Source organism: Monodelphis domestica, chromosome 3, assembly GCF_027887165.1.
Source record: "Monodelphis domestica isolate mMonDom1 chromosome 3, mMonDom1.pri, whole genome shotgun sequence".
NCBI lineage: Eukaryota > Metazoa > Chordata > Mammalia > Didelphimorphia > Didelphidae > Monodelphis > Monodelphis domestica.
In genome coordinates, this window is record NC_077229.1 from 265,089,201 (window position 1) to 265,102,719 (window position 13,519).

The 13,519-nt window shown below is 35.9% G+C and overlaps 1 protein-coding gene across 7 annotated transcripts in view; it reads left to right on the plus strand.

The window, feature by feature from the left end:
- Window positions 1–9,764, plus strand: part of AKAIN1 (A-kinase anchor inhibitor 1) — a 98,530-nt gene extending 88,766 nt beyond the window's left edge. For 6 of the 7 annotated variants that reach the window (XM_056823742.1, XM_056823741.1, XM_007487666.3 and 3 more), the window contains 3 exons: window positions 6,073–6,233; window positions 6,934–7,006; window positions 7,696–8,230. In XM_056823742.1, coding sequence (XP_056679720.1) covers window positions 6,073–6,233; window positions 6,934–6,981 — 209 coding nt within the window. In that variant the 3' untranslated portion in view covers window positions 6,982–7,006; window positions 7,696–8,230. Of the gene's footprint in view, window positions 1–6,072; window positions 6,234–6,933; window positions 7,007–7,695; window positions 8,231–8,604 lie in introns of those variants that run through there. The other variant, XM_007487669.3, reaches the window with a different exon arrangement.
- Window positions 9,765–13,519: the final 3,755 nt, after the last annotated feature.

Genomic DNA, 13,519 nt, shown 5'->3' on the forward strand with positions numbered 1-13,519 from the left:
AATAGACTACATTTCTTCCAATTGACTCTGTATCATCATAGAAGTGTGAGAATAAATGTGAAAATGCTTTTAATTCTTGGGAAAATAAATGCTATTAATATGGGTGGTGGTCAACAGTTGACCTCAGAGTTGGATAAAGTTCCTTTGAAGATTAGCAGAATGAGGCTACAGGTGAATCCATATTTGATTCAAATCAATCAGATTCATATTGATTTTTAAAAATAGGAACAATATTATAGTAGAGTTGAAGGAATTTCAGAAATTACATTTGGTTAACTTTGGTTGCTCATTTATCTCAAGGTGTTTCCCATTTTATGTGTGAAGAAGATGCAGTGGCAATCTTAGAGCTATTGGATTTCATTTTCATCCTGGCTATTCTAGCAATCATTAAGTGGTTTATTTTTTCTGTCCTTAGCTTTAAACTGAAACAGGAGTGAAAAAAGTCTATAATATGGCTGACTTTTTGTAAAACTTCAGTTGGACAGCTCTTTAGCTGGTGTGATTTAAGGTATCTAACAAAGGTCATCTTCAAGGATCTTTCTTGAGAGGCAACATGCTGTAGTGGATAGAATTCTGGACTTTAGGAAGACTGGCCTGTTGATTACTTGTGCTCCAAGGTTAGTCATTTTGTCTCTATTCTACTCTGTTTCTTTAGCATCATAAATCTTTCCTCAATAGCTTGTTTTAATGATCAAATGAGAGAATTTATATAAAGGCTTCACAAATTTGAGAATATTCTAGAAATATCAATTCTTGTTGCTTATAATACTTCTTGACTTTCTATAGATTTTTTCAGAAATCCAGCTAGACACTGTTAGTCTCTTAAAATGAAGATAAACATGAAGGCAAACACATTGAGTTATTAGTCATTAAAATTATTATAACATGATTTTTAATTTTACTATGTGGCAGCTAATAGCTGCCCCCTTAGAGACACAAGGATATGGAAGCCAAGTGTGGGGAAGGAAAGGAAGAGGGAGGGAGAGATGGAAAAGCAGAGAGGGAAAGAGAATGACAGAGAGAGGGAGAAAGTGAACCTAAAAGGTTTAAGGAGAAAGAGGAACAGGAAAAGTTAGAGAAAGAGAAGGATTGAAAAGAAGAAAAAAAGAAGAGAGAAAGAGAGAGAGAGCGCAAGCATACTGCCTGAGAGGGGATTGTTATTTGTCCTTTGTTTTTGAAGGGGACCAATGACATCATGATGTTGGGGTCAGGATATAGTGTGCTTGACTGTGACTGATCAGTCCAATATGAGTTTGGGAGGTTCTTCCACTAGTTTGTCACAGATAATCTCTTAGAACATTTGGACATTAGAAATATTTCTAAATTTGTACATCTCATATTTCCTTTGTGACTACTGTGATTCTGCTTAATGAAGTACAGCATCTTTTTTTGATGCTGGCATGCCATGGTAGGTGGTCCCATGCCAGCATTTCCCATGTCTCACAATGATGACTACGCTCTTCAGAGAGACCTTTGGAGTGCCATTATATTGTTTCTACTGACCTCTCTTTGAGTGCTTGTCTTGTGAGAGTTCTCGTATATATAGCCTTATAGGTAAACATACATTTGTCATTTGCACTATGTGGCCAGTGCATCAAAATTGAATTCTCTGGAGCAGTTTGAATGCTTTTGGCAGTTCAGCTAGAGAAAGGACCTCATATTCTGGTATCTTCTATTGCTAGATGATTTGCAGAATCTTCCTAAGATAATTCAGAATGGGAGTAGTTCATTTTTCTGACATAGTGCTGGTAGAATGTTCAGATTTCACAGGCATATGATAGTAAAGTCAACACAAGGGTTCTGAAGACCTTCAGTTTGGTAAGCAGCCTAATGCCTCTTCTCTCCTACACTTTCTTTTGGATTTTCCCAAAAGCTAAGATAGATCTGGCAATGAATATATCAAATTCATCGATGTGGATATCCCTGGAAAGTATGCTGCCAAGGTAAGTGAACTTATCCATTGCATTCAAAATTTATCATTTTTTAAAAATAATGGATGGTTCTATGTAGGGCTGGTTGAGAACCTCTGTTTTCTTGGTGTTGGTTTTCAGGACAAAATTAGCACAAGGTATAATCCATCCATACTCTGCTGCATCTCAGTCTCAGAGACTGTATTGAGTGCACAATCACCTATGAACAAAAAGTCTTGCACCAAATTTCCTTCCACTTTAGTCTTGGCTCATAGTCTTTTCAAGTTAAATAATTTTACCAGCAGTGTAGTTAGTTGACCTTGATGCCATTTTCATACTTGTTGAATGTGTCTGACAATGTTGAGGAAAACTTCATGCTAAAAAGCTTAGGAGCAAGCACACAGGCCTGCTTCACTCCATTGCTCACTAGGAAAGTGTGAAAGCATTGTCCTTCATCTGAACTAGCAGATTCACCAGCAGGATGGTTTGTCTATCTCTAAGAAGGCAGCCTTTAACTCAATCAGAAGTAAAGTGCAAGTAAAGTTTAGAGAGATGGAGGATTCTAGGTTCATTAAGAAGGTTGATGAAATTCATATAACAATATCCAAACTGCTTCTATGATGCCTTAATGCTATTTATGGGCAAGACCTCTGGTGCATCTTAATTACTCAGCCCTGATTGGGTTACACTGATTAGTGATAAGGACAATGATCCTGGAGAAATGGACTGAATACTTCCATAGTATTCTCAACAGACTGCTTTCAACCAATGGTGAAACCATTGACCATATGCCTCAGGGTGAAGTAAATCACTAGCCAAACTATCAACTAAAGAAGAGCTATTGAGTGCCATTAGGTTCCTCTTGACTGGCAAAATGCCTGGTGCTGCTTTTATCCCAGCAGAGATCTATCTACAAGGCAGGGTCTCCACTGAAGCTGACTGAAATATTTCAAGTTATATAGCAAGAGAAAGTTATTCTCCCAGGACATCAAGGATGCCTCTATTGCCCATCTCTATAAAGGAAAAGGAAACAGGCAGTCCTGTGAAGAATCAGAGGACTCTGTCTCTTAGTCCTGGGTGACAAGATTTTTGTTCATCTTCCTTTGTTCACTAATTGCTCACTTGGAAAATGGTCATCTATCTGAGAGCCAGCTGGGATTCAGAAAGGACCATGGCTTTTACTGCCTGATAACTTTAGAAAAAATACCAGGAGAAGAACTAAAGTCTGTGGAGACCTGACCAAGGTCTTTAATACTGTCAGTTGTGAGAACTTGTGGATGATCATGGTGAAAATTTGTTGCTGGGAAAAATTTGTGAGTATGGTATGCCAGTTCCATGATGACATACTGGGAGAGGGGATAAGAAGAACTTCAAAGTTGTTAAGAATAAATTCATGCCTTTGTCTATGGCTTGTTTTTCCTTATATGCATTTATGTAGGGCATTGAAAGTGGAAATGCAATTAAATCTATCATTCTTAAGAGTATCTGTGAATGGCCATAGAAGGGCTAATTATTTGGATATAATAAATTATGTCTATAATTTTCAGCTAGGAAATAGAATATACACATCATCTTAGGTTATTTTTTCATTGATTCTTTGGATTAAATCTAAGCAGTTCCAGAGCTTCTGGTAGATCATAATGGTGTGACTGCCTTGATCCTTTTACAGATAGTCCTGCTTTCTGCCTAGTTGTCATTTACCTTTTAGGTATTGCAATGAAGTGTGTATCAACACACTGCTACACAAATCACTGATCTCCATGACAATTTTCCAAGACCATGAAAAGAGGACCATGTGGTTATCTGCACATCATGTACAGGGCTAGTAGTTTTTTAGGTTAGTTTCTGCCCTTGAGGATTTTTCATTTTCTATTCTTTCTCCTCCTCCATCTGAATTTGTTTTGGCTTTGCTGATATCACTGAAACATGCAGTTGAAGAAAAATTGAGCAAATTTTTTTCTCTATTACTAAAGAGCTAACCTAGTTGTTGTTGTTATTGTTTGCTTTATTCTTTGTTCCTCCCAAACCCATCTGCACACTGCAGAGAAAGTATTTTATTTGAGACCTTTCTGGACTTCGCATTCTCTCACTGCAAAATGAGGGGGTGCGTTCAATGATCGTTAAGGTCCTTTCCAGATATGAAATTCTATGATACTTTAGTTTTAACAATCATATAACTCGGTTATGAGACTGTTTCCAAGAGCAGAGCTCTGATCTTTAAAACTTTGTTCTAACCTCAAGTATAGCATAGATTTCCTTACAGCTCTGACCTTGTCATCATTGCCCTCAAATTCACCTTCAGGTGAAAGCTCTGTCCTACAGCAGTTTTTCCATGAAAGTATCTGCCTGAATCTTTATCTGACTTCTTATTAATAACTTGTTAGGCTCTCAAGAATATTGAGTTTAAATTTAGGCCTTTATTTAACCTGGTGTTGGCCACACAAGCTTGAAACCTTCAGGTATTTTGCTAATGGAGCCTTCCTGAAGCCAAGATGGTGGCATAGAGGCTATGGAAAATGGATAAAGAAATGGGTTCCCTGGGGCAGCTGGGTGGCTTGGTGGATTATGAGTCAGGCTTAAATATAGGAATTCCTGGGTTCAAATCTGAATTCAGACACTTCCTAGCTGTGTGACCCTGGGCAAGTCACTTAACTTCATTGGCTAGCTTTTACTGCTTTTTTGCCTTGGAACAAATATACATTATTGGTTCTAAGATGGAAGGCAAGGGTTTTAGAAAAAAAAAGTACAGCTCAGATCTCACCTTCTGCTGGAGGTTTTCCTGAGTCCTTGGTCCCCTGTCAGTTGCTGATGTCTTCTCCTCTGAGATTGCCTCTTATGTACTCTATATAATTTCTTATGTATACACCTATTTATATATTTCTTCTTAAAATTAATGTTGTCATTGTTCACTCATTTCAGTCATGTCCAACTCCATGTCCCTGTTTGGGATTTTCTTGGCACTGGAGTGGTTTGCCATTTCTTTCTCCAGCTGATTTTATAGATGAGGAAACTGAAACAGTCAAATGACTTGCCCAGAGTCACACAGCTAGTAGGTATATGAAATCAAATTTGAACTTTGTTCTTCCTGATTCAAGACTCTGCCCTCTATTCACTATGCCACCTAGCTCTATCAACACATTAAAATCAAATTCTAACTACATTTAATCTGCCCAGGCTTTGCTCAGGAATATTGTAAGTGGCGTGTTCAACACCTCTGATCTAGATGGCTTCTCAAGTCTATTCCAATTCTGAGATTCTATGACTTAATACTTACAGATTAATATTATCATTTGGTTATGGGTAAGCCAATTTTTTTTGAGAACTCCCTGTTCATATTCTTAGGTCATTTATCAATTGGGGAGCAGCTCTTACTCGTGTGAATTTGAATCAGTTCCTTATATTTTGGAAATAATACTGTACCAGAGAAAATTGCTTCAAAGGTATTTCTACCAATTAATTTTACAGTCTCTTAATCTTAGCTATACTGAATTTGTTTGTGCAAAAACTTTCTAATTTTATGTAACCAACCATGATTCTCTTTATTCTTTGGCTATACATTTTTTCCTCCTATCTAGAGATCTGAAAAGTAATTTTTTGCATATTTTTCTAAATTTTCTGTGTTTTTAATTTTGTAACAAGGTAATGTACCCATTTGAAACTTATATTTATATGTCAAAAGTATTGATCCAAATCTAGTTTTTACCATGCTGATGTCTAATTTCCTAACAGTTTTTTCAGATAATGAATCCTTTTCCCAGTAGTTGAAGTCTTTATATATGTTGAAAATTAGAGTACCATTGTTTTAACGTCATAGAGATGGTTGTATGCCAAAGGAATAGACTAATTACTGGTTTCCTAATCTTATAATATTTGAAAAAGTGAGAGCCCCTCCCTATATGAATAGCTGAATATCCTCTGGAGTAAATAACTTGTATTTCAACTACTTTTTAATTATCCATATTTATTTTGCTTGTATTTAAACATAATTGTCATCTTCCCTTTAGAATATAAGCTCCTTGAGGATAGGAACAGTTTTATTCTTTGCATTTTTGTCTATAGCACCTGGCACATAATAGATATTTGATATTTTTTTATTGTGATTATATGGCAATAGTTCTTTTGGAATTAACTTCTTTTCTTTTTCCTTGTTATAATTTCTTAGGTAATAAACTTAGATCAGAATCAGAAGAAGTAAAACTGCAGAAAGTCAGCAAGCAGATTGTCCAAAATGCCATCCTTCGAGCTGTACAACAAGTCTCCCAGGAGATCCAACAAAAAAAGGAAGGAATTGCCTCAATCAACAGGATCGGGCTGCAGCTAGAGGTGGTGATGCTTGCGAATAAGCATGAAAAGAAATTACAGAGCTACCCTGATCTTCCTTAGTACTGCCCCATTTCCAGCCTTCTTAGAATCTAATATATCCCACAGCAATGTTACTAACAAAGCCAACCAAAGCGCAATTAGCACCTAGGGGTGTAGGGTGCCTCCATAGTAGATGACGAGTATTGCTATCAAGAGCATTAGGTGATCAAGTCTATATTTTGGCAGTGCCTCTCTCTTAAACATGACAGAGGAAGAAAAGTGACATTGAATTTGCAAATATAGTTTGAAGCACAATTTCTTGGGGCTTAGTATTCTAGTTTTTTATTTTTTTTTTGCACACTTCTTCCTTTTTGCATCTGTGTGGAAGTGACTTTGACTAATGTGGAATCCCAAATTTCTTCCTCCCTGTCACCAGAAACAAAATAAAACAAACAAGATTTGAGAAAGGGAGGTATTATCTTTTCAGATTACTTTGAAAACTAAAGGAAGATGCTCTCAAGGGTTAGAGGCAAACAAAGCAAAATGCTAGGAGAGCAGCCCTTTGTGGATCCTACTGAGCCTAGAGTATTGCTAGGGTAAAAGTGTATTTTAAAAATCACTATTTATAAAAGACAGTTGGGATTTCCCAAGAGCAAGTCTTTAGCTAATTTCTTCTGAATCACAGGGTAGTGGTGGATGATATTTATCCTCTTCTATGCAGAAATCCTTTGGAGACACCAAGCATTCCTATCACCATCTCAAGTCTTGAAATAATCAGGTCCTGTGATCATGAGGTACTCTTGTTTGTTTTCCTTTACTATCATCATGAACATCAGCCAGAATTCTTGGACTTAAAAATGAGGTTTACCTATACAGTAGGCAATTCTATTTAGGACTGGCCCTCAGCCCATGTTCTAAGGAGGAGCCCTAAGGTATGAAAAATACTCTTTGATATAATTGAAATTCTAGGTAGTACGTCTTCATTAATACCTTACTCACATTGGGAAAGCTTATTCTACCTACAAGCCTGTTGCATTTTTTTATTTAATGTTTCATAAAAACTACCCTGTTTGGATATTTTCCACCCCTGTGTCATTTAATTCTTTTTCAGTGTTTTGAAGCCTGGACACTTAATTGTGAAGGCACCCTATGTGACTGTGTAACCTAAAGTGTATATGTGTGTCTGAAATAATTTCTCTTTGTGACTCAGCAAACAAAGCCATTAAAGATATGGCAAAACATTCCATAGTCCCTATGGCTTTTCCATCTATAAAATATTAAGATTACAGTCCCTTCCATCTCTAACAGTCTGTGATTGGGGTAAAAAGAACTGTAGGGGACACAAAAGCTACTTTACCCTTGCTTAAACTTCTCTACCACAATTCCTGGCCCCTTGATAGTAATGGCACATTGTTTAGATGAACTAGAAAAGCCGAGATTTTGCAGAAGGATGTAGTGACTGATATTAAGATTTTGATTTCAGAATCCCAATGTGCTATACTTTCTGTGATGGATGGGGTAGATACTAGCAGAAGAATGAAGACAATCTCTTCTCCGCTCTGTTAGATGGTCTCCTACAGTGCACAGATGGAATAAAGTCACAGCAAAAGAGGATTAATTTAAATTTAGCTTGCAACCCAAAGATCCACAACATTTTATAGCAAAATGGGTGGTAGTCAAAATTTAAGAACTTCTATAGGAAGATGTGTGTGCTGTGAGAATATATTGCATAGTGGAAATAAAAATATTTTGAGGAAATACACATAAATAAATGCTTGTAGCCTGTGCTTGTAGCCTGAAAATAAATTGGTGTAATCTATTTCTCTGAAAGCATCTCCATTTAAATACTGTTAGTGTCTGTCTTATTATTAGGAATTAAGTCTATCAGTCACTTTTCCTGTTTGATGTGTACTTATGTTCATGTTTCCAAGGCAATTGGGAACATCTCTATGGCTCAATATGACAATGCTCAAACCTCTGTATCTGAATGTTGTTTGTAATTAAATACTTTGTCCTTATTGGCAGCATTTTGATGGTTTGTTTTTAAGAAATGTCATCGCTATGATGCAGTATTTCAACCTACTGTGTCAGGAGTCTGCAAAGGGATCCCTAAGCAATCATAATCAGGGTAATCCAAATGGGTGAGAGCACATGCTAAGAAGCCACTTTATCTTTTTTTCAACAAACAAGAATTGGCAATATGTGCAACACTCAATCCTAGGTACTATTGTATGACCTTAAGAAGGCAATTATTTCCTCAAGGCTGTCAACAAAGCCTAATAACTTAGACTTCTAGTACTTGAAAGTTTGAAAAGCATTTTGAATGTGTTACTTCATTTGACCTTTACTGCATCTCTATGACAAAGGCCCTTTTACTATCCCTATTTTTTAGATGAAGGAACTAAAGCTGAGAAGGTTTTAAAAACGAGGAAACTGAAGATGAGAAATTTAAGTAAACTGCCTTAGGTCACAAAATAAACATGTGTTGAGCCAAGATTCAGTCCCTATTCTTCCTGACTCTAAACCCAGCTTTCTATCCATGTACCACCAAGCTATCTTATCAAGAGAACGTCATTTGGCAGAGATGGAGGAGTAGAGAAGTACTCAGGCTAGCTCTTTTACCATTCACCTCCCAAGAAAACTTTAAAATAATGCCTCAAATTAAATTCTGGAGTGGCAGAACCAACAAAATATCTCAGAGTGAGACTTTCTTTTAGTTAAAGACAACTTATAAGGTCAGAGAGAGATATCTGTGACATAGGGGTAGAGATTAGTGCAGAGCTCACATGGATGTTCCATCACTAGTGGGACTAGATGGTGGTGACAGAACCAGCAATAGCTTCAGGAACTCCTCAAGCTGGAGATGGTAAACAGACCTGGCAGTGAATCAGAGAGTACAAGGGGACCGTTGTGCAAGCACTGCATGTAGGACCAGATACCATTTAGCAACTCCATTACCTAGATCCAAAGAAGAGCCCTTTCATTCAAGAGAGAGTTGGAGTACTGAGGGGAAATATCACTTCTGGTCCGAAAAGATCAGTGATCCTAAAGGAACATTAGAGATTGTAATCCCAAGGGATCAGGGACCCTGAGGAACAGTATCACAAGAGGTCAGGGACCCTTCCTGGTAAGAATAGGAGTTCAGACCAGGAAAAAAATGACTAAACATTTTCCAAGATCATACCACCTTTGAAGCACTGAAAACTTCCAATTCTCTATAGCTAGCTCTGAAAATAGCAGTACACAATAGTCACCTTCGTTTGTTCCCTTGTCTCACATGGGAAACAAAATAGAACATTAACAAAATGTTTCATATCAAGAAATAGGGTGGAAAAAATCACCAAATAAGAATTTGACAAAAATTCCACTATTTTTACAAGGAAGATTAAGCCACAAACTTTGAAAACAATGGAGTCAAAACAGCTACAAGCAAGGTCTCAAATAAAAAGGTGAATTGGATAGAAGCTGTAAAAGAATTCCCAAAATATCTAAAAATAATTTTCAAAATCAAATAAGAATGGTAGATGAAAATTAAAGTAAAAAAAGAGAAAATTATGAAAAGACAACCATTTAGTAAAAAAGGCACAAAATACTAAAGGAAATAAAATCTTTAAAAACAGAATTTGCAAAACTGAAAAATGAGGTATAAAGATTCTCTAATGAAAATAACTCTCTAAAAGCAAAATTAGCCAACTGTAAAAGAGATACAAAAACTCACTGAAGAAAATAATGCCTTGTAGATTAGATTGGGCAAGGGGGGAAATTGGAAATTTAGAAGGTAATAACTCCGCAAGACACTAAGAAACAATAAACAAAGTAAGAAGAACAAAAAAGAATAAAATATGAAATAACCCATAGAAAAACAATACCTAACAATTGAGGACAGATAATTTAAAAAATTACTTGAAAACCAAGAACAAAAAGAAAGGTTAGGGATTATATTTCAAGAATTATGAAGGAAAATTGTCCAGATATCCTTGAATCAGAGTGTATAATAGAAATTTAAGGAATCCACTGATCACAACATGAAAAAGATCCCTAAATAAAAACTTCTAGGAATGTTATAGACAAATTCCATATCTACCAGATCAAAAAGAAAATACTTCAAGTAGCCAGAAATCAATCACTCAAATACCTTAGAGCTACGGTGAGGATCACACATTAAAGGAGCAGACAACTTGGAATATGATATTCTGAAAGGCAAAAGACTTGGGACTATAACCAAGAAAAACCAACCTAGCAAAACATTATAATCCTTTGAGGGGAAAATGAATATTTAATAAAATAGAGAATGTTCAACCATGCCTGATGAAAAGACAAGAGCTGAGTAGAAAATTGACTTTTGAATACAAAATTCAAGAGAAACATAAAAAAGTACATAAAGAAATAATAAGATATTCAATAAGGTTAAAGTGTTTACTTTTCTATATGGGAAGATTATATATATATATATGTATATATACACTCAAATATATGCCTTTTAAGATGAATAATATTAAGGCATTCAGAAATATTCATCATAGGAAGAGGGTGTGAGAGTGAATTTGATCATGTTGGGATGATGTAAAAAAATGATAGGCAATAAAAAGGCATGATCTGGGAGAAGGGGGAGGAATAAAGGGGAATATTATCTTACATAAAAGAGTCATACAAGAGGGAACATTTACAGTGGAGGGGAAAATTATGTGTGAGGGACAACAATGCTTGAAACTCATATCTAAATAAAAATTTAAAATCTAAAATTCCCCAAAAGGGAATATCTCCCTCCCTTCCTCCCTGCCTGCCTACTATCTACATCTATCTATCTATCTATCTATCTATCTATCTATCTATCTATCTATCTATCTATCTATCTATCTATCTGTCTATCTAGTATATCTCTTCATTTATATCTATTTAATTGGTAATAGAAATTTAATTTATCCAAAAGGAAAAAAGAGGGATACGGGGTAATAGAAGGGTGGATGATAAAGGAGAGGTCATATTAAAGGCAGTGGTCAGAAACAAAACATTGTTTAGAGGAAAGTTTAGGATTAAAAAAAGAAGAAATAGAAGAAAATAGGACCAAAAGAAATGCACAGTCACTAATCATAACAGTGAGTGTGAACAGGATGAACTCACCCATAAAATGGAATTTGGATAACAGAATGGATTAAAAACCAGAATCTATGTTGTTTTCCAGAAATACTTGAGAGACACACAGAGAGTTAAAATGAGGCTAGAGTTGAATCTATTATGCTTCAGCTGGAGTTAAAAAAATAAGCAGGGATTACCAATCATAATTTCAGACAAATCAAAGCAAAAATAGATCTAATTAAAAGGGATAAGTGGGGAAACCATAGACAAGTAATATCCATACTAATTACTATTTCCATACAAAAACTGTAATAGTTAAAGGAATTTCAGATGATTGAAGAGGTACAGAGGATAAAGAAGGTTTTGTAACAGGGAATAGAGGACTTGAAGGGATAGAGGGAATATGGATGCTACTGAGAGGCTATCTTTTAAAAATGGGGTTCCTGAGAAATGGGCCAACTATGATCGGTTGAGGGGATGTCTTCTCTATTGATTGATGTTGAAGATACCCCAGGCAGGTAAGTATGGACCATCCTGAGGGACGAACCTTCCCCCAGACCGAGGTTGCATGGCAGGGGGGTCCAATAAGTATTGTTTATGGTTGAATGGCTGTCCTTAGATTCCGTTCCCTCTATGTTCCCCTGAAATGATAGTTCTCTTATCTGACTGGGGGTTATTTAAATAAAGATGCATTTAATAGCAAGTTTGGATTGGGAAAGTATCAGGGTAGAGGGAAGAGGGGTTCCCTATACTTTTCCCCAGATTGGGTTTGAGTCTTTCTCAGATCTTGAGCTGAGGCCTGGCCTCATAGCCTGGTGGAGGATTTCTTTTATTCCTGTCTATGCTAATCTATGCTAAATTTCTTAAGTTCAAAGTCTTTAGCAGTAGACAGCAAGAAGAAGAAAAGATTCTGACCTTCAGAGCTGGTTGGGCCTGTCTCTTCAGGATAATGCCCCTAAAGACCAGCCTTAAGTTCAAACCTTTCCCCTTAAATCCCTTTGTTCGATGACACAATCACAGGAATACAGGTAGAGCACACAGTTGGGAAAATCCAGGAATAGAGGTACCACTATCCAGAGTCAGGGAGAGAGTGTTCCTTCCAGTCCAAGGGCCAAAAGAAAGAGAGTCGTCAAGAGCAACTGTCACTCTCCAAGTCACCCCTCCCCCACCAACTGTCATTGCTGTCCATCAATCTTTACTCTAAAATTCCAACTGCTGTCTCCACCTCAGTGACAGAAATCCAAATCCTGATTCAGTTTTCCTTTCTACAATGTATATAAATACACACATACATATACATGCATATAAAATATAAGTGAGGAACTTAACTTTTTCTTTCAGAGATAACTCTAACCAGAAAATAAATAAGAAAGAAGTCAAGGAGATTGATGAATAGAATCTGAGAAAAGTTAGATATGATAGACTCTGGAGAAAACGTAATAAGAATAGAAAGGGGTACATTTTTTCTCAGTAGTGTGTAGCTCTTTCAGAAAAACTGATCATGTATTAGGGAATAAATACCTCACAGGCATATGCAGAAAAACAGAAAAAAATAGATGCATCCTTTTAAGATAACAATGCAATAAATTACATTAAATTAAGGGCCAAAGAAGCATAGGTTAAAAGTTAATTGGAAAGTAATCCTAAAAAATGGGTAACTCAAAGTACAAATCATAAAATCAATAAAAAAAATTCATTAAAGAAAATGACAACAGTGAGACAAAAATAAAAAATGGGGGTGCAGCAAAATCAGAACTTGGGGGAAAATTTATGTCTAAATAATGCATCAATAAGAGAAAGAACAGATCAATGAATTGAACATGCAAGTAAAATAATCCAGCAAAAATTAAATTAAAAATCCCTGATAAAATACCAAAATTGAAATTCTGGGAATTAAAGGAGAGATTAACAAATTTGAAATTAACAAGCAAAGCTAGGAACTGGTTTCATAAAAATAGGTTCAGTGTTGTTTGATTTTATGTTTAAATAGAAATAATAAAACTGTATTACTAGTATTAAAATTATAGCAATTATTAGGAGTTATTTTGCACAATATTATAGCAGTAGAACTTACACTCTTAGTGAAATAGACAAACATTTATAAAAATACAAATTGCCCAGTTTAATGTAAGAGGAAATAAACTATTTAAATAGCCCTAACTTGGAAAAGGAAATTGATACCACTATTAGGTTTGTTTCCAAAGGTGGTCATGGAAAAAAAGGGGGGGAAA